The sequence below is a fragment of the Mustela nigripes genome, chromosome 16 (genome assembly GCF_022355385.1).
Source record: "Mustela nigripes isolate SB6536 chromosome 16, MUSNIG.SB6536, whole genome shotgun sequence".
In the NCBI taxonomy this organism is placed as follows: domain Eukaryota; kingdom Metazoa; phylum Chordata; class Mammalia; order Carnivora; family Mustelidae; genus Mustela; species Mustela nigripes.
In genome coordinates, this window is record NC_081572.1 from 14,995,750 (window position 1) to 15,017,840 (window position 22,091).

Consider the following 22,091-nt stretch of genomic DNA (forward strand, 5'->3'; position numbering starts at 1 on the left):
AGAATTTCATCAAAAAGGGAATTTATATAATTTTCATGGATTGCTGGAGAATCCTCCAAATCTCAAAAAGATCTTTATGTTCTTTTTATCCCATATTTTCCCTCAGTTAAATTTATTTCCTGGCCCCTTCTGTGTAGTTAAGAATTAGAAAAAAACAAACGGTCCTTAAGTAGATACCTAGGATATACAGGAAAAATAATCTGTCCAAATTAGGAGGCAGTACAGAGCCTTCTTGTACAGCTACCCTCTGTACCGCTAACCCTAGATGTTCCTGCATGAAATCAAACAAAATCTGAAGATTTTAAATAATTTTCATCAATGCTAGAAATGCAAGGATTAAAAATATTAAAATCAAGATTATAAATATCTTAGCAATAATTATAAGAATAAAAGAGGTCATCCCAGGAGAATTTTTAATAGGTTAGTTCATATTCTCTTCTTACATCTTCAATATACTTGTTGTTAAAAGAGACCTAAATTTATTAGGTAATTTCCATAATCCCTTTTAGTGAGGGTTTTCTCTTTGGAAATGAAAATTTAGTTCTGGACTTTATAGTAACAGAGGAAAAGATGAGTTATAAAGGAAGACACCCCTGTTGCTTTGAGCCTTTCTGCTCTTTACAATAATAAGTCCTCCTTGCATCTGAGAATTAAGTGCTGCCAACTGTTCTCTGTATCCTCACTGATACTAAGGGAGTCTAGTTCCAAGGTAACATCTACTTGTTGATTGCATCGGAGTGGGCAGTCACCATTAGGCTTCTCAAAGATGCCAACGCTCCCTACTCCCACCTACTCTTGACACATTCTCCCCTCTTTTTTTTTTTTTTAAAGATTTATTCATTTATTTGAGAAAGAGATAGAGTGTGTGTGTGTATGGGTGTGTGTGTGTGTGTGTGTGTGTGTGCAGGGGGAGGGGCAGAGGACAAGAAGAATCCTCAAGCAGAATCCCTACTGAGTGCAGAGCCCAACATGGGGCTTGATCCCAAAACCCTGAGATCATGATGTAAGTTGAAATCAAGAGTTGATGCTCAACCAACTGAGCCACTCAGGTGCCCTGACACAACTTTTTTGTATATTGCCCCTATTATCTTTTTTATATATTGCTGGGCTCAATGCTGGAATTCTGTTAAGGACTTTTATGTCTATGTTCATGAGAGATACTGGCCTATAGTTTACTTTTCTTTTTAAGATTTTATTTAGAGATCACAGAGATCACAAGTAGGCAGAGAGGCAGGCAGAGAGAGAAAGAGGGAAGCAGGCTCCCTGCTAAGCAGAGAGCCCAATGCGGAGCTCAAACCCAGGACCCTGGGATCATGACCTAAGCCAAAGGCAGAGGCTCTAACCCACTGAGCCACCCAGGCGCCCCTGTAGTTTACTTTTTATATAATGTCTTTGTCTGGTCTGATCTTAAGATAATGTTGGCTTCATAAAGTATTCCTTTCACTTCAACTTCCTGGAGCAGTTTCTGTAGAGATGGGAGAAGATATGTGCAAATGACATTACAGACAAAGGGTTGATAACCAAGATCTATAAAGAACTCCTCAAACTCAACACTCAAAAAACAGATAATCACGGCAAAAAATGGGCAGAAGACATGAACAGACACTCCTCTAAAAAGGATATACAAATGGCTAAGAGACACATGAAAAAATGCTCAATATCACTAGCCATCAGAGAAATACAAATCAAAACCACAATGAGATATTACCGTATACCAGTTAGAATGGCAAAAATTAACAAAATAGGAAACAACAAATGTTTGTGAGGATGTAGAGAAAGAGAAACCCTCTTACACCATTGGTGGGAATGCAAGCTGGTGCAGTCACTCTGGAAAACAGTGTGTAGGTTCCTCAAGATGTTAAGAATAGAGCTACCCTATGATGCAGCAATTGCACTACTTGGTGTTTACCCCAAAGATACAGACACAGGGAAAAGAAGAAGCACATATACCCCAATGTTCATAGCAGCAATGTCCACAACAGCCAACTGTAGAAAGAGCCGAGATGTCCTTCAACAGATGAATGGATAAAGAAAATGTGGTCCATATACACAATGGAATATTACTCAGCCACCAAAAATGATGAATATCCACCATTTACATCAACATGGGTGGAACTGGAGGGGATTATGTTAAGTGAAGTAAGTCAAGCAGAGAAAGACAATTATCATATGGTTTTACTCATATATGGAACATAAGCAATAGCACAAGGATAATCGGGGAAGGGAGGGAAATCTAAAGGGGGAGAAATCATAGAGGGAGATGAATCATGAGAGACTGTGGACCCTGAGAAACAATCTGGGGGTTTCAGAGTGGAGGAGGTTGGGGAAGGGGGTAATGGTGATGGGTAGAGAGGAAAGCATGTGCTGTGATGAGCACTGGGTGTTATACTTAACTAATGAATTGTTGAACTACTACATTAAAAACTAATTATGTACCATACAGTGGCCAACTGAACATAATAAAAAAATAATAATAAAAAAGAAGAAAAAAATAAATGGTATTATGTCTTCCTCAAATGTTTGGTAGAATTTACCTGTCGAGGCATCTGGACTAAGAGCTTCCCTTGTGGGAGAGTTTTAAATAACAAATTCAATTTATATTCAACAGCTATAAAATTATTCAGGTTATCTTTTTTTTTTCCTCAAATGATCTTTGGTCATGTATTATTTCCAGGAATTTGTTCATCTAAATTGTCAAATTTATTGGCATAAAGTTGTTCATGACATTTACTTACCCTTTTAATGTTTGTGGGGTCTGTAATGATGTCCCTCTTTTGTTCCTGATATTGGTAATTTTTATCTTCTTTTTTTCCTGGTTAATATGACTAGCGGGGTATATCAATATGATTTTCTCTGAGAACAAGCTTTCACAGTTTCACTGATTTTCTCTGTTCCTATTTCACTGATGTTTGCCTTTTATTATTTCCTACTTTGATCTGATTTGAATTTCTTCTTTTTCTTGTTTAAGTAGAAATTTAGTTCACTAATTAAAAACCTTTCTTTCCTAAAATAAGCATCTGCTATAGATTTTCCTCTAAGCATTTCTTCAGCTGCATTCTAAAAATTTTGATGTTTCATTTTATCATTCAATTAAAAATATTTTAAAATTTCCACTGTGATTTATTTTTTGACCGTGTTACTTAGAAATGTGTTTAATTTCTAAGCATTTGTGAAATTTCCTGGTATTTTTCTATTATTGGTTTCTAGTTTAAACACTGTGGTTAGAGAACACAGTTTGAAATGGTTTGGTCCATTTACCTTTATTGAGACCTGTTTTATGAAACAGAATATGGTCTCTTGGTGCATCTTCTGTGTATACCTAAAAAGAATCTGAACTATGCTATTGTTAGGTGGACTATCCTATAAAAAATAATTAGGTCAAGTTGGCTAATGGAATTGTTTAGGTCTTTTACATGCTAATTGATTTCCTACTTGGTCTTTAAACCACTGAGAGATGAGAGGTAAAAAAAAATCTCTGTGGATTTCTGCCATTTTGAAGCTTTGTTATCCCACGCATGAATATTTTGGATTGTTATTTCCTATTGATGAAATGACCCATTTACCATTATGAAATGACCTTTATTGAAAGGTTATCACTGTTTGTTCTGAAATCTATCTTGATACTCTTTGTTCTGAAACAGGTGAATGAGGGAGAGAATGAGCATACAGTATAGACTCTAGAACCAGCAGGAGCAACAGGGACTTAATATTCATTTACCAACCATTTCTATGTCTTTTTGGGAGACTGTTACTGGTCATCTTGAAGAACTGGATTTGGATCTCTCCTCTCAGAAAAGAACTGAGTATCACAGTATCATGTTCCCAGGTGAGACTAGATGCTAAAAGAGGGTACTAATAATTGATCTATGTAGTATAAGAGTTGAACTGGATTTGCCACTCTAAATGTACTTACCTGCCTCTTGTCTGGCTACGTAGACTCTACCAGTGGTGTAGATTATTCCCATGATTGGAGCTGGGTCCTTGTTATTAACATCCTGCTCCATACTGAAGAACTGGCTATAGTGGCTATTCTTGGTCCTTTGTAATAATCATGGGCAGAAGTCAAGCACTGTCTTACATACTGCAATATAGCCTTTTATCTGTCTCTAGACTTCCTAGTTGCCATGGAGACATGAGATGCAGTAGGGCTACTGGATTTATGCAATAGTAAGAGTCGGGGAAATAGTATCCTGTTAAGGCTAACATACAATGTGAGAAGGGAACTAGCAGTAGTATCACCTTGTAATTCCCCCTTCCAGAGTTAAGAAATGCATGGTCTCTCTGACTTTCAGTAGAATCAAGTAATCACCTCTGCCAGCTCTGTCATTCCTTTCCTTATAACTGTTTCTCCTCTTTTTCTGCATTACTTCTCTTTCATTCACTCTTGTTTTCTTCATTTATACTCCCTTAATATAGTATGAGCACATAGCTTTTTTGTCTCAGGCTCTATTTTTCTAAGGACTCTATGCTCAGGAAGTCTTGTTGATGAAAATGTTGAGAACCATGGGATACTCTTATAGCTGATCCAAATATTCAAGTCAGTTTCGGTATACAGTCAAAACTACTCACTTTAATTAAAAATTCCTTTCATATATTCAGACTTTCAGTCATGAATAGCCCAATAGTTCCTAACTTTTTGTTGCTAAACATAATGCTACACCTTTCACCATGAGGTTATCATGGATTCCACAGCATTATTTTGTAATTTCTAAATGTGTTCAGTGATAGCATATTTATATCATGTATGTACCTGTGTGTTTTTATATATATATATATTTTGTGTGAGAATGTTACAACTATTAATTTATCACCAAATATCTTGCTTGTATTATCTCATTTGAAACTCTATATATGTATAAGGAGAGTTGCATTAATCCATTTTCTAGATGAGAAAGATAATACTCTGAGAGGGTAAGTGATGTTCTTAAGATCAATCAGTTGTTAAGTGATGAATCTGGGATAGTGTGTTCTCTTCTCAATTTCTGAAAATTATCTCATTAATTTAGAATATACTTGAACTTTTTTTTAGTAAAATTTGCTAAATATTCAGTAAAAATTGGAAAATAATATTTCATTTGGTATAAAGATGTAGTGATTCAGCTGGCTTTGTAATTCTTTGCAGGAAGCTCAGAGTTCATATAGCTGCTAGGATCAGTATGCTGAATCAAGCCAGAGAAGGAAAACTCTTGTTTCCCAGAGAACTTGTCTAAATGTAAAGTGTCTGCTATTTAACCCGTTACCTTTTATGTTTTTTTGTGTTGTGTCCAAAAGAAGTTTTTATTTTTAAGTCCCTAATCAGATTTGACTAAGACCTACCTGTATCTGTGTGGTCTTAGCCTGGTATATATCCCAGAAATATACCCCTTTTCCCCACATAAACCATGAAAATATTCAGTACATTGGACTACTATACCTTTACAGGTCTGAGAAAGTAGCAATGGAGTTCGCTATTTTCAGTATTTCAAGTAATTTATAAATGATATATAGCTAGTTAAAACTGGTAGCTAGTTAAAACATCAAACTTCTGCCAACATAGCTAGAATTATATCAAAGGTGACAATAGCAGTTATCTCATTTAAACAGAAGCTTTGGCAGAAATACATGTTTGATAAATTAAACATGAGAAACTGCTAAATAACAAATATAGTGATAAAAAATAGAGTTTTGAAAAATTTTTCAAAACTATGGAATCTAGCAACAAAAATTATGAAAGCACTGATCAATGGTGGAAAGATTAGAGAAACTGTGAGTTAATTTGCGGTACACAGAGATGGAATTATTCAGTGGCCTAAGGGCCCTACTTTAGTTTTATTTGATGCACAATGGTCTAGGATCTTAGGGGCACAGAAACTAAAAACAGACAACGGACACAAAATACTAGTAGTGAAATTCTCTAGGTAACTACTTCTACTTAGGGATTTTGTGCATATTTGCTTCATTGATGCTTTTCACTGGACTTGGTGACTTTTGGTTAATTCCATTCACCTACCGATCCAATAAATTTTTACTGAGCAACTAATATATAAATAAGATAGGTCCTAAATCCTTAATCATAGAAGGACAATTCTGTGACAAAAGAGGTCATACACAGAAAAATGAATCATAAAATGAAATGCTATTTTTCATAACAATAGGCTAATGTCTGTATATTATCCGCCTTTATGGATACATCCTATTTTATTCAACCATTCCTCTATGGTGAGACCTCATATAATTTAGGGTCATCAGGGTAACTAAAGCATCAGAGAATGCAGTAATATTTTCATGCATGCTATAAGTTTCAAAAGCCCAAAGCCCATGCAAGCAGTCTTTGTGCCAGATTAGATGGGCCTAGATGCATTAAGCACTCGTATGTGTAAAGTTTCTATGAATGGAGTTGGAAAGGAAGACACGGCTCCTCATTGAAAATATAAATATTTGTTTCCCTAATCTATCATTATTTCTAATAACGACCAGGTAGAACAAAGGATAGGAAGAAAATACTGAGTCTCAAGTAACTGAAGAGATTTTTCTGAGATCTCCATTTTCCTTCTCTGATACAGAAAAAAAATTGCTACCTCAGTATAAAGAACTATTTATGTGACATGTCTGTTTGTATTGTCATAGAGGCCAGAAAAGAGATAGTGTGAGGAAGAAGGAATCACAGGCACATAAAACAGGGTTGTTGTGAATAAAATTAACTCTCTATGCTTTTAAATCAGTTTTATTGAGGTACAATTTACATACTGTAAAATATACCCACTGTAAACGTACGATTCAATGATTTTTAGCAAATTTATAGATCAGTGCAATCATCACTATGATTCAGTTCTAGAATGTTTCCATAACCCCTAGAAGTTCCTTTGTGCCTGTTTGCAGTTAATTTCTGTTCTCATCCCAGTACCAGGCAACTACTGATTTGCTTTCTGTCTCTATAAACAAGCCTTTTTTGGAATTTCATATAAACAGAATCACAGAAGACAGAGTCCTTATGTTTGAGGTCAATTCATTCTGTAGCATTTATTAATAACCTCTTCCCTCTTTATGCCAAAACAGTACTCCACTGTATGGACAGTCTACATTTTGTACATCCATTCACCAAGTGATGGATATCTGGACTGTTCCCAGTTTTTGGCTATTATGAATAATGCTTCTTTCTGAGACCTGTTTTCATTTCTTTTGGACTTATTCCAAAGAGTAGAACTGCTAGGTCATTTGGTAAGTTTATGTTTACTTCATAAACATAAAGTAATACATGAGGGCAATACATGAAGGTTCTAGTTTTTCCACATCTTTGCCAATACTTGGTACTTTTTTTTTTTTGGTAACAGCCATTCTAGTAGGTGAACAGTTAGTGTCCCACTGTGGTTTTAATTGCACTTCTCTAATGACTGATGATAATGAGCATTTTTTTTCTGTGCTTAGTGGTTTGGTGAAATGTCTATCCAATGTCTTTTGTACATTTTAAAGTTGGATTGTTTGCAAATAAATAGCAGAATCAGACCTGGAGATACAGAGAACAAACTAATGGTAGCCAGAGAGAAGGAGTGGGGGATAGAAAAATAGGAGAAGGGGAGAAGGGGATCCAGGCTTCCAGTTATGGATTTAATAAGTCATGGGGATGAAAGGCACAGTTTAGGAAATAACAGTCAATGATATTGTGAAAGCACTGTATGGTGACAGATGGTTGGTACACTATGGTAAACACAGTATAAGGTATGTCATTCAACAATCATGACATTGTTCACCTGAAACTAATGTAACATTGTGTGTCAGCTATACTAAAATAAAAAAAATACATAGATTTATATACACACACACATATATATAAAATTAAATTGGTTCGTCTGTCTTCTATAATATTTTAAAACTAACAAAACTAATTTTTTTTATCTTGCTTGACTCATTACTCTACTTCTGTTGATAGAGACTATATTTTTAATGCCATATAATAGTTCTAGGTCATCTATTCTGAGACAGAATTATTTCAGAACTATGCACTGTTCTGTAATAATTAGGACCAGGGGTTTTGAAGTCATACAGACCTGAACTTGAATCCCAGCTTTGCCTCTTACAGTCTATAATATGACCTGAGACCAATTATTTTCAAATTTCAGTTTTCTAACTCTAAGAAAGATTCTTACACTATTATATATGACAGAGTTACTTTACAACTAGACTGGGCCATTCCCATGCTTATTTCTGGGGTTGCCTAGGAGTCTATTACTGATTCTTCGCCAAGATAACTAAAGATCTGTAATTTGCTCTTTAAAGTTTTAAACTCCTCTTGCAGCTCCCAAACCTAGCAGTTTATTGACAATTTACACTGGAAGACTTAGACAACCTGACTTGGCTATGGGATGAGAGGGGCATAAAAATCTTCGCTATAAACTTCTGGGGAGCTCTCCTTAAACCAAGATTCCTCATACAAATTTGGTCATTTATATTCTGGAGATAGAGCACATTCTGTTTAAGAAAGAACTTGGAGAGCTGTACTTGGAAGTGTCTAGGGTCCTCTGCTTGTTTGCATTCTCCTTTACCTGCTATTCTGTATCTTTATTAAAAGACTTTATAAGCATTCTCTGTCAAGTCTTATGCATCATTTCAATGACATGACCCTGGGAAATCTTTACAACTATTTTCTTATAAGATCATTGTAACAGGGGCGCCTGGGTGGTTCAGTGGGTTAAGCCTCTGCCTTCGACTGGGGTCATGATCCCAGGGTCCTGGGATCAAGCCCCACATCGGGCTCCCTGCTCAGCAGGGAGCCTGCTTCCTCCTCTCTCTCTGCCTGCCTCTCTGCCTACTTGTGATCTGTCTGTCAAAAAAAAAAAAAAAGATCATTGTAACAATTAAGTAATGGTACTTGGCTCAATGTTTGTACTCAATATATGCTGATTGTTACTATTAGGTCAATATACAAGAAAAAATGCTTTGTTAGGTCTCCTTGATCATTCTAATAAGCAGTGTCCTGATTTCTTTAACAAACATGTCATATTATGGCTATTGACATTTTACTTAGGGCTAAGTGATTAGAGAGGTGGGAAAAGTGATGGAGTCATAGAACAATGAGTAAAAAAACTCAGTAGTAAAAATAAACCTGCACTTTTCAGAAAACAGGTTGGGGAAAACATGAAAAAGTAATTCAAATGATCTAATGTTCAGTTTATGACCCAGAGTGGTAACTTTTTTATTTTAATTTTTTTGAGTTTAGTTCACACACAGTATTACATTAGTTTCAGGCACATAACACAGTGACTCAACACCTCTATAGGTTATGCTATGCTCACTGCAAGGTTATGCTATGCTCACTGCAAGTGTAAGCTACCAGCCATCACCCTATAATGCTATTACAATATCACCGACTGTATTTCCTGTGCTGTGCCTTTTATCCCCACAGCCTACTCACTTTGTAGCTGGAAGACTGTATCTCCCACTCGCTTTTACCGATGTTGCCCATCCCCATAATCCCTTCCCTCTGGGAGATATGACTTTCAAGATGTGACAATCTGAATCAAATAAAGAATACACAACATCCCACTGGTCTAAAGTCATACAGACCTGAATCTGAATCTTAGCTTTGCCTCTTACTGTCTTTGTGACCTGAGACTAATTATTTTTGAATCTCAGTTTTTTAATTCTAAGGAAGATTATTACATTATTAGATAGGCAGAGTTATTTTACAACTAGACTGGGCCAACCCTATGCTCATCTCTGGGGTTGCCAGAGTCTAATACAGATTCTTTTTACTTACTAATGTGAAACATTAGGAAAACATAATCACAAAAAATGGGCAAAGTCACAGATACTACATCTTTGTAGGTGTTAAGTGATATAAGGCTATAGGATAGAAGACCAAATTTGGCAACAAAATCAGGACTTAAAACATTCCAAGATTTGATTAAACGAAATAATTCAAGAATTATACCATTCTGGAAAGAACTGTGACCTCCAAATAAACAAGAGGAAAAGCAAAATGGATCCACGCTTAAATTCATTTTGCTGTAGAGCCATACCAAAAAGGACCATTATTAAAACTTAACATGAAAAAGGAATAGGATAGAAAAATGATATCTTATGGAGGTTATAACTGTCAAGATTTTTGCTTGAAGTTATGTGTATATGTATCTACATATGTGGATATATAGATACATATACAGATTAAATAGAGATATAGCTGAAAGGAGATTATATGCCATTAGTGGTATCATCTACTAGGCATATACATAAGACCATTATACTACTAGAATTATACCAATAAAATTTAAAAAGAGAGTCACAGATATAAAATTAACATGCAAATATCTGACTACTGTGTTGGTGACATTTCACCACATATTTAAAAAGAGTTATGAATTTGGGGAGGGATGCTATGATTGGAGCAGAGAATGCTTTCTGTGGTAGAAATTAACTCATATCTGGGCTGAATGGACTACACAGAATCAAATAAGTCACAGTTATTTAAAATCTTCTAGAACCCTATTTTACATTCAGAATACTTAAAAATTTAGGAAGTCTATATTTCTAGTATTCCAAATCTTGTAGCTAGGATTCTACAAATTTTGGTCAACTATGCGAGTGATACAGTCAAGCACATGAATGGCTAAAATTCTGATAGCTATAAGTGGAAAATGCAGTGCATCACAAAGGATCACAATGAGTTGACCTACACAGGAATTTAAAATGTACAAATTAAAACATTTAATAACTTTTGTGTGTTTTTGCTAATAGGGCAGGATTTAAATACAGAGCACTAATAAACAACAGACCATCTTGGAAGTTTTGTTTGAAATAATGCAAGCAATATGAAATTTGGAAAAGCAGGTGTTTGTATAATCAGAGAGGAAAATACTTAAAGTATATTTAACAGTTAAGGTAGGTCAGTCATGAGATTTTCAAGGTAATAACAATCTTGACTATTATTACTTATGTCACATTCTGTTTTCATCCAACTCAAATTGCATTAAAAAAAAGAGAGAGAAACAAAACATTTCTTAAGTTAACTGCTCATATATAATTTGATAACCGTTCTACAGTTGAAGTAATTTGATGACCAGATATTATTCTCAGTCTTCTCTCATAATTTTGTAAGCAAATGTTTATTCATACACATTAAAGAATGGGAGTTCATCATTCTTTACATTACATCTATTACGAACAAAGGCACTTACAGTACCAGGAACACAATTTTGGAAACTTATCAGAAAAAAAAAAATAGAGAAACACTGCCAGCTATAAGTCAAAGCAGGATCCCATTTTTAATTTTCAGAACATACGAACATTTACTCTGAACATCCACTGACGTGTTAGGTTTTCCCTTTGACAGGTAACTACTTGTAAACATATTTTGTCTGATCCATCAGCACCATCCCTTCCACTTGGATGAACACATTTCTATATGCAACATAGGGGATATGCAATGATAGACACTAACAATATCAACAGAAGAACCCAAGAAGAAACGTGGCTGGGATTATAAAAGTCATTTTGCTAAAATTAATCATAAAGAGAATGTAAGAGAACAAAACTAGTCAATGGATAACTCTAATACTCTTTTCAAAATCGAAGAAATCCAATACCTATCTTATACTTAACAGTCACTCTAAGCACTATCAAAAAATAATGCAAAATACCAGGTCAGTCCTTGGGCCCTTCTCCTTCTCCCCTTTTGCTCTCCTTCCATTTGTAAACATTTCCTTAAACACTGACTGTACTACCACATACCAGTTACTGGGCCAGATGCTGCAGATACCTATGAGTAAGGCAATGTTTCTGCCAATAAGAGATTAACAGTTGAATGTTAGAAAGCAGGTTCAAAAAGTAATTATTACACCACACATTAAATGCCATGACATCTATATGCTCAGGTGTTACTGGGAACATAGAGTAATAATATATACTGGATAGGAGATGGAGTGGAAAATTGAAGGGAGGTGGTGGTTGCGGTAAGTGGCAGAGTACTTAACAAAGTCATAAAAAATCCATAGGAGTCATTCATATGTGTGAGAGAGATTACAGGCAGCATGGTCAATACGAGCAGCAGCACAGAGAGGAAAAAAACCTAGAATGCATCAGGTAACAATAAAGTCTAATATTGCTAGGACAATATATACGAAGCTAGAAATAGTGGGACAGATGGCTGGAGAAACTGGCCATGGTCAGGTCAGGAGGGCCTGGGCTTTATTTTATAAGTAAATGGGAGTCAAAGGAGTGTTATGATCAGACTTGATTTTCAGGTAGTTCACTATCTACCTTATAGATAACAGAATCAAAAGAATAATTGGTTTTCAGTTAATTCACTTTGGTGGTTGTGTGAAAAATAGACTTGGAAGGGACAAGATGAAAAGCAGAAAAAACAGTTACATTTGTATTAATCTATGTCTAAGATAATGAGGACTGCCCAGACAATACTAAGAAAGATGAAAATAAAATCTAGGGATCAGAAATTTAGAGTGGGGGGAGGGAAGGTCTCCTCTCAGCTCTTAGCTCAGGTTCCTGTGCAGGTAGTGACTATTCTGGACAACTTTATACCAGTAAATTTGAAAAAGATAAAAACCATAATGAAGGAAAACTGATTCAAAAAGAAAGAGAAAACTTAGAAAGTCCTATAGTATTAAATACCATATGAATCAGTAGTTAAGGGCTTCTGGGTGGCACAGTCAGATGGGCTTCTAACTCTTGGTTTCAGCTCCGGACATGATCTCAGCATTCTGGGATCAAGCTCTGTGCCAGGATCTCTGCTCAGAGGGGAGTCTGCTTGGGATTGTCTCTCTCTCTCTCCCTTGACTTATTCCCCCTCCCCACTTGTTCTTTCTCTCTCTCAAAAATTAAATAAATCTTTTAAAAAAAGTAGTAATTTTAAAAAACCCTCATGAGTATCAGCTCCAGATTATTTTAATGGCAAGTCCTACTAAATAGTCAAGGAACTGATAATTCCAATCTTCCATAAATTATTCCAGAGGTTAGAAAAAGAGGATACTCTTCTACAGTTTATTTCTCTATTTTGTTAAAACATTTAGTCCTTAATGACTATATCTTCATAAAGACTTCTCATATAAATAAATCACAAGTTAGAAATTATTATGCTAAATCCTGAGGATGTATAAAAACTGTAAGACATGAATCCTGCCTTTAAGAAGCTTTGTAATAAGTTGTGAAATAAAGAAACCCAAGTCTTCCAACTTTGTTCTCCTTTTTCAAGATTGTTTTGGCTACTCAGGATTCTCTCAGATTCCACTAAATTTTAGGACAGAAACACCACGTGTTTCTATTTGTGCAAAGAACTTTGTTGGGATTATGATAGTAATTTCACTGAATGTGTAATAATGCTGCTTTGAGAAATATTATCACTTTAACAATATTGTCTTCTAATCCATGAACACAGAATATATCTTCATTTATTTAACTCTTTTAAAACTCCTTAAGCAGGGGCGCCTGGGTAGCTCAGTTGGTTGGGTGACTGCCTTTCGCTCAGGTCATGATCCTGGAGTCTTGGGATTGAGTCCCACCTCGGGCTCCCTGCTTGGGAGTCTGCTTCTCCTGCTGACCTCTGTCCTCTCATGCTTTCTCTCTCACTCTCTCAAATAAATAAATAAAATCATTAAAAAAAAATTTAAAAACCCAAAAAACTCCTTAAGCAATATTTTGTGTTTCGTGTGCTGGTCTTAGTTAGTGTACTGTTTAGTGTAGAAGTCTTTTACCTCGGTTAAATTTACTCCCAAGTATTTTGTTCTTTTTGATGCTATAATAATGGAATTGTTTTCATAATTTTCTTTTTGAAATGTTCATGGCTAGCATGTATGAAATGCAACTGGTTCTTGTGTGCTCATTTTGTATCCCATAACTTTGCTGTTAAAATATTCTTTTCATCGGGGCACCTGGGTGGCTCACTGGGTTGGGCATCTGCCTCCAGTTCAAGTCATGATCTCAGGGTCTTGGGACTGAGCCCCACATCAGGCTTCCTGTTCAGCAGGATGTCTGTTTATCTCTCTCCCTCTGCCCCTCCTCCTCATTTGTGCTCACCTGTGCTCGCTCGCTCTCTCTCTCAGATAAATAAAATCTTAAGAAAAAAAATTCTTTTCACTTACTTAATATTTATTTTAAATGAATAAATTCACATGTTAATATATATGGCTTTAGGTAGTAGATATATATTTAGTTGCATGGCATTAGTATCTGCCTCACCATCTAAATAAATAAATAGTTTGATTTGATAACTTTTAGAAGGAAGCCAAATGAGGAAGAAGTATTTTCTTTATGCCTGGTCTTTTCAGCTTTTGTCATTTGTTGACCAACCTTTCCTCATCCCTTCCCTGAAACTTTTATTTTCTTTGGCCTTCCTCCAATTCTTCTATTTGTCTCACTACTTCTGTCCACAGGCTCATTCTCCTACCTCTAAGTTCCTGCTCAATTTGAACATGGCCTAAGATTCGGTGCTCATTCCTGTTTCCTTCTCTGTGGATTCCCTTCCTTCAGATTCCTCGTTTCCCAGAACTTCACTCATTTCCATTTGACTGACTCCCCTTAATAAGCATACAGTAGTAACAAGATATATATGAAGAACTGAGAACCTCAGCTCAGTGAGGAATGAACCTTTTCTGAACCACTTCTGTTGGCAGAGAGATGAATTTACAGGGAAGAGTAGACAAAACTTTTTCTATCCACCCTGTCTTTTATCAGGTAATATCTTTAAAGGAGTAGTTAAAGAGGGAGGGATAGTTTTCATTTTGTTTACCTTTATTTCTCTCTCCAGTACCATTAAAAAGGACATTCTGTATACATATTTCAACAATTCACACACATAATTTTTTAAAACCTTAAGTTTGTGTAATTATTTTAAAGAGGGGGGAAAAAACCCACAAAATGATTAATTTAAAAATCAACTCACCAATAATGCCGCTATCTCTGCTTTCAAGGGTAGAGGTTGGACTAGTAACAGCCCCATAGCTGCAGTCTTTGGCAGCGGCATTTGTACTGACTGGCGGGAGGGTGGAGCAGGGGCTACTGGCTGGTGGAGAGGCAGTGCTACTAGTCAAGGTGGAACAGGGACTTATCCGCTGAGTGATTGCTGAGGTCTGAAAAATTGGAATGAAAAACAAGATCAACTGATCGCTGTTAAAGTAAAATGTATCTTATGGCAAAACATACGCTTTGATGAGAGAAAGAACAAAATCTACATACATAGCTTTTACATCAACTAGGTACTAGTTGCTTTCTGCCTTCTAGGGTAAGAGAGTCTGCATCACACAGTTAAGGTGCAACTTGATAAATTTAACACAAGCAGAGACTGTGGTCAGTTTTTCTGCCTAAGAAATTCCTAGTGACAAATATCCTTTATCACTGCCATGAATTCACAGAGGGATTTTTCATGAACTACAAGATGTCCTTGCTTTTTCCTATCAACAAAACTATTCTGAAAGCTTAGAAGTTAGTCTTGTTAATATTTTCTTCAGATTTTAAAAAAAGTATCTGCAGCCAAGGAGAAATAAAAATAAGGCTCTCCATGCGAATAAACATTTTTTTTTAATACATAGGTGGCTACTTTAAGACAGTAAATGAATGCAGAGAATATGCCCTATCTTTAAAGTCTAACTAAAAAATAGATAAAAAACAATGTTCATTTAAAGCAAAACTAAATAATTTCTCTGTAGAAACTGATTATAGACTGAGATTGCTTTGTATCTTGAATGACTTTTATATCTGAGGTCACCTCAGTTTAAAGTTTTTGATGGGAAGGAATGAATAATCACCAAAAAGATTGGTGACAATATATCTTGGCTCACCTAATTTAACAAAAATCCACTTTTCCTTAGCTCTTTCTACCCAAATAAATTGCCAAAATAATGAATAAAAGTATATATTTTTTCAAACACTAAAAAAATTTTATCCTTTTTAAAATGGTAAGCTATCAGTGACAAAATTACTGAAGGAACACTAATGATACTGTTCGACATCTTTAAATGTCAAATCTGAAAGAAATCTTTTGACTTCTTTACCTATAGAGTCACTATTCACATTCTCCCCACTAAAATTGAAGACTTACATTTAACAACTTGACTTGAAGATGTGTTAATCACTAAATATGAGAAAATTAAGGCTCTTTCACTCATCCTGAAATAAGTTTCAGATACAATCCCTTGTATTTAATCATATGTGTTGAATCCAGGTTTTGACTTTAATTTAAATGCTATAGCTAGGTCATAAAGGATACAGTCAACTTAAAGCACAAGTGACATTCTCAGAACCTTGCAATGAAGCAAATCTTTTCAACCATATTAATAATATTAGGAGCTGATTTTTGTTAGTCATACCACAATCTATGCCATTTCTCTTTTCTCTATGTCATTTTTTTCTCCAGAGGATGGAGGAGTTTCAATTTCTTTGTAATCTCCTCTATTTTTATAAAACGAGGCTGGCCTACCACAGCAATGAGTTTTAACTAGGTATGCAGGAGAATCACCTATGGAATGTAAAAAAGCAAGCTCCCCAATGAAATTGACAGATGTAGAACCCCACACCCCAGACTTACTGAATCAGAATCCTCCCTAGTTAGAATCTAACATGGCAATTTTTAACCTCCTCACTCTCAGTTTAAAAAAATATGTGGGTAGATGAAATGAACTATACTAGGATTTTTTTTTTTTTTACATTAAATATATCTATAGTCATTCCATATTGAAAAAGTTCTATTTTGGTATGAATCTATTACCTCCATAGCAACTCATTTCCATTTTTAGACAAGATTCTCAGTCTGTTCTTTGAGAAAGGAAACTATATTACACGCATAATACAGCCAATGTGGAGGTTAAGCCCAAATGACACTATTTTTACTACAAGTTGTTCTCTACAAAATAAAACTTGTAACACAGAATGTATGCTTTAAAAGCTTTAACTATAAAGGCAAAGCTTAAAGATCAAGCTGTTTAGAAAGCAGAAATTTGCTCATGGCTTATGAATTAAAAAGCAGGCCTCCTCTTTATCTAAGAAGGCCAGTTAATGAGATACAGAAATCTCCTCTAGGTAGAGAAAGACAACATTAACAGTTCTCCATACTTTAAGCTAAAATGGACACCTAATTAAACCACTCCACTTTCAAAACCTTTCAGTCGTTTTTCAATTGTGTTCTCTGGAAGTATCCCAAACTCCCAGTCTGATCTCTTAAAGGTTCTAAAATTTACACAAGGTAAGAACCTGATGATGGAATGCCTAAAGTACATCCTACTACTCCAGAAATTGAGTGAAGAAAATATAATGGTTGGTTGAATATCACTTCAGTACTTTGTCTTTTGTAGAAAAACGATACACGCTGATTTTCCTGTGCTGGATTCTGTCCTTTCTAGTGTAACTCTGAGGATGCCATTACCCTCAGGCCCTCCCGAACAAAGCAATTTATCTTTGTTAGCATGCTGATTAGCTTGGAAGAAAGTCACCAAATGAAGATGATAACCTTAATAACCTTCCTAAGACTAAAAATTCCAATTCCAGTGATCAATTTAGTTATTTCCTTCAGTAGCTCCAAGATAGTTTCATGGTATATTATATTCCAAGACAGTCATAATTATTGATATTTTACATTTGTTCAAAGCTTACAGTTTAAAAAATTTTAGCATTATTTCATTTACCCCTTACCAACCAAATAAGGCAAAATGAGTATTAATTTTCCCATTAAGAAATGTGAATAAGAAACTGCCCTCAAGAATGAAAGCTTTAACTTCCCCAAATCATAGTTCTTGCCATATATTTATATACTAATTATACTGCATAGTATTTTATACCTTCTATTTATATGGCATTTCACAGCTTACAAAGTAATTTCATATTCACGATTTACCTTGATCCTCACAACAATCCTGTCAGGTGTTATTATTTTATATTACACTGAAACAGTATGGTGCAGCTGTTAAGAACAGAAATTTGTAAAAGTGACTGTCTGGATTTGAATACTCTTCTATAACTTTGTGGCACCGTGCTTCCACTTTTTTATCTGAAATCTGGAATATCCAAGGACCCTATCACATTGGGTTGTCGGAAGCTTAGATAAAATAGTACAAATAAAGCAATTAGTACAATGATTACCATGTAGCAAGCACTTCATAAATGTCAGCTGTTATTACCTATGAAAAACCTAAAGCTCAGGGAGGTTAAGTGACATGTTCGAATTCACAAAGTCATAGGTGGCAGAGTTGGAAGCAGGGCACAGATTTTTTACTTCTTCGTTCAGGGACTTTTCTGTTTTCTTTTCTTTGTTAACTGAAGTATAGTTGATACCCAATGTTACTTCAGCTTCAGATGAATAACAGTGATTCTTACAAGTTTATGTTATGCTGTGCTCACCACAAATTTAAATGACTATTCTATTATTAGAAACAACATGATCGGGGTGCCTGGGTGGCTCAGTGAGTTAGAGCCTCTGCCTTTGGCTCAGGTCATGATCCCAGGGTCCTGGGATCAAGCCCCGCATCAGGCTCTCTGGAGCAGAGAGCCTGCTTCCTCCTCTCTCTCTGCCTGCCTCTCTGCCTACTTGTGATCCCTGTCAAATAAATAAATAAAATCTTAAAAAAAAAAAAAAACCAACAACATGATCCTTGGCAAATACTCCTACTGTAACATCATGTTCCTTGGTCATTATTAGAACACAGTCACGTTTTTAACTGGACACAAACATCAAGAAATAAAAAGTAAAAAAAATGGATGTTTTACTTAAACCAGTATCGGAAAGGCCCTCAACATATATCTTTCCTATTTTTTATTCACGGTGCATAGCATACCAATACAGTTAAAATATAAACTGATTTTAAAAAAGACAATCAATCCCTGCCATTGTGAAGCTTACACTCTTGTATGAGATACACACAAGGAAAGAAAAACAAAAATCCACAACTAAATATGGAGTGTAATAAATTAATGATTAAGAGCTATAAAAAAAAAAGCAGCAGGATAAGGGGTGATAACCATGGGCAGGTGCTATTAGAGACAGCAGGTAAGGAAGGCGTCCCTGAAGAGGTAACACTTGAACAGAGCACCAAATGAAGTGAGCAAGTGAGTTTTGGGGGGAGCGCTTTCCAGTATTAAAGGAATGTTCTGTGTCAGAGGAATGACAGGAAGGCCAGTGATGCTGGAGGGCTGCAGGTCAAAGGGAGAAGGGTTGGCAGTGTAGGAGAGGTAGTAGCAAGGGGTCAGATGAGGCAGTGCCTTTCTGATCACGCTGAATATTTTAGATTCAACTCTAAATGTGATGGGAAAACAGTGGAGGATTGAGAGCACAGAAGCAAAAGGATCGGACTGACGTTTTACAAGGATCGCTCTGGTTATTGTGTGAACAGATTACAAAGGAGCAAGAATGGAAGCAGAGGGCTATTAGGAGGCTATTTATTCATTCAGTAAATATTTACTGAGCACCTGCCAATGCTAGACCCTATTCTAGATGTAGAGGATACAGCAGTAAATAGGACAGGCGGAAGTTCCAGGGGCGCCTGTGTGGCTTGGTCGGTTAAGCATCTGCCTTTGGCTAGGGTCATGATCCCAGGGTCCTGGGATAGGCCCTGAGTTGGGCTCCTTGCTTGGTGAGGAGCCTGTTTCTCCCTCTCCTCCCCATTCATGCTCTTTTTATCTCTCACTATCTTTGTCTCTCTCTCTCAAATAGATAAGTAAAATCTTAAAAAAAAAAAAAAAATAGTTCCAGGCCTTACAGTCCAGTAACCATCACAGTAGCCCAGGCAAGAGGACAATGACCTGGACTCAGGTGTAGCAGTGGAAATAAAGAGAAGGGAGCAGATTCAACATATATTTTGCAGACAAAGCCTACATGATTTGCCAAAAGAGTGAATGAATAATCTGATAGTGAAAGCTCAAGAAAGGCTCTGATGTTTTTGTCCGAAGCATGAAAGTGGTACAAACTACTCAGAAGGAAAACACTGCAGAAGGAGCAGGTTCTGGGAAAAAATGTAAGGGTTCAGGTTTTGACATGTTAGGTTTGAGCTGTGTCTTGGACACAACAGGTAGAAAAGGGAGTACAGGTAGCTGGAAATACACTGGAGTTAAGGGGAAAGGCAGGGCCAGAGGCAATTCAGAAGTTAAGAGAGTATTTAAAAAAAAAAAAAAAAAAAGGAATGGAGGAGTTTCAATATGATTAGAATCTCCAGGCATCGGAATTTTATGAAAAATGCCCAGGTGATTGTAATGTGCAGCCAGCAAAACCAATGACCAAGGGAATGAGCATAGAGAAGTCAGAGGAGAGAGCTCTGGAACACCTGAATATTATCTACATGATCTATAAATATAATCCTTAAAGACTATATTATTTTGTGACAAAGCTAACATAGGACACAGAATCTTCACAAGTATTTGCGAAGAATATACAAGATGAACTCAAATTGTCATCTTCTAGAATAAAGGATTCACTACAGGACATACATTTTAAAAATGAGCACACAAATAAATCTGAGTCTACTTCCTTTGCTACATTTAAATTAAAAAATAGCTAGAAGAAAAAAAATCTATGGAATAAATGTTCACATTGCTGGTATTTTTAAACTTTCTGACATGAATATTTAGATCATTAATTTTTCAGATTTTCACTTTTCTAATTATGTATTCAAATTTAAATTTTTTGAGCACCTCTTAATTGTAAGTTTTATATATTATCAATACACACTATAAGTTTTGTAATATTTTGTTATTATTTCAGTTTAAAATATTTTCTAATTTCTTATGATTTCTTCTTTGGCTGAAAGGCTATTTAGAAGTTTATTAACAGCCAAATATTTGGGGGATTTTCTAAATTATCTTCTAGCTATTATTAAGGTTATCACTTTGTAATTGATTAATTCTACTATGATCACAGTAATTGTAATCCAAAATTTATCAAGACCTGGTCAGCATACTGTCAATTTGATAAATAACCCATATGTACCTGAAAACAATGTATATTCTGTAATTTCCAGGTGCAGTGCTCACATAAATGTCAATTCTGTTTCTTGGCTTATGCACTTAATTTCTTCATTCATTCCATAATGAATCAAAACTTTAAAGTGACTTTTTAGACCTAAGAATGAAACTAAAAGGTGTTTCACAAACTAAAGTAATACAGTGATGATAGAAAGTTGAGCTACATCTTCAGGCCTCAAAAGTCATTCAACCATTGGGATGCACACATACACACACCCTGCAACATTGTTCCTGATATAACCGGCTGATTTATTCCACATTTTGCAGGTGACAGCAAGCAGTTTACCTGATTTTCATCCTGTACCTCCATGTTGTATTGGTCACCCGGCTGAACTTCCGTGACTTTCTCTCCAAGGAGGAAACCCAGACGAGTCATGAGTGTGTTTGCTGCCTCATCTACAGATGGAGGAGGACCAAGTTCCTGTTCAGCATCACCTACAACAGACAGACATTGAAGCACTTGAGTCTTTCAAAATAAAATGGCCTCGTCCCACAGCTATTCTTACAATTAATTTGGTCATTCCCTTTGTTTTAGTTCTAAATCCAAAATTACCAGGTCCCTGCCTAGAAGCCAATTTTCCCACTTCCACACAATTGATATATTATTTCCTCGGATTATCCTCAATATATCTACTTGAAACCTGGACTTAAGAGAATGTTTGTAATTTACTAACTAGAAGAAGTTTCCTATTTCTTTGGCAGTTAGGGTTCCAATTCAGTTCTAGTCTTAGACCTAGCTCCAGCCACAATCCCCAACTTCATTCAAGTTCTTTTATCTTCTTTTCCTTTTCTCTTACAGTTTATGTAAATATTTTTTTCAAAAGATTTTGAAATAAGTTTACACTTTTAAAAAAGTTTCAAGAATAGTAAAAAGAACATTGTTTCCCTTAACCATTTGGAAGTATAGACATGATGTCCCATCATCCCCAGTTAGTGTGTCCTATAAACAAGGACATTCTCTTTACATGGTCACAGCACCAGCACAGACGTCAGGAAACTAACATTTGGCATTATTATGATCTCAACCACAGATCCCATTCAAGTTTTGTCCTAGCAACGTCCTTTCTAGCAAAAGGATCCATTTCAGTGTTATTCAGTACATTTCATTCTCAGTTCTCTTGTAACTCTTTTAATTTGGAACAGTCATCCAGTCTTCTTAACTTTCA

The 22,091-nt window shown here is 35.7% G+C and overlaps 1 protein-coding gene across 7 annotated transcripts in view; it reads right to left on the reverse strand.

The window, feature by feature from the left end:
* TANC2 (tetratricopeptide repeat, ankyrin repeat and coiled-coil containing 2) overlaps positions 1-22,091 on the reverse strand; it is a 365,238-nt gene that overhangs the window by 134,668 nt on the left and 208,479 nt on the right. For all 7 annotated transcript variants that reach the window (XM_059379772.1, XM_059379770.1, XM_059379769.1 and 4 more), the window contains 2 exons: positions 21,212-21,360; positions 14,867-15,053 (listed from right to left, as the gene is read on the reverse strand). In XM_059379772.1, the coding sequence (XP_059235755.1) occupies positions 14,867-15,053; positions 21,212-21,360 (336 nt within the window). The remainder of the gene's footprint in view (positions 1-14,866; positions 15,054-21,211; positions 21,361-22,091) is intronic.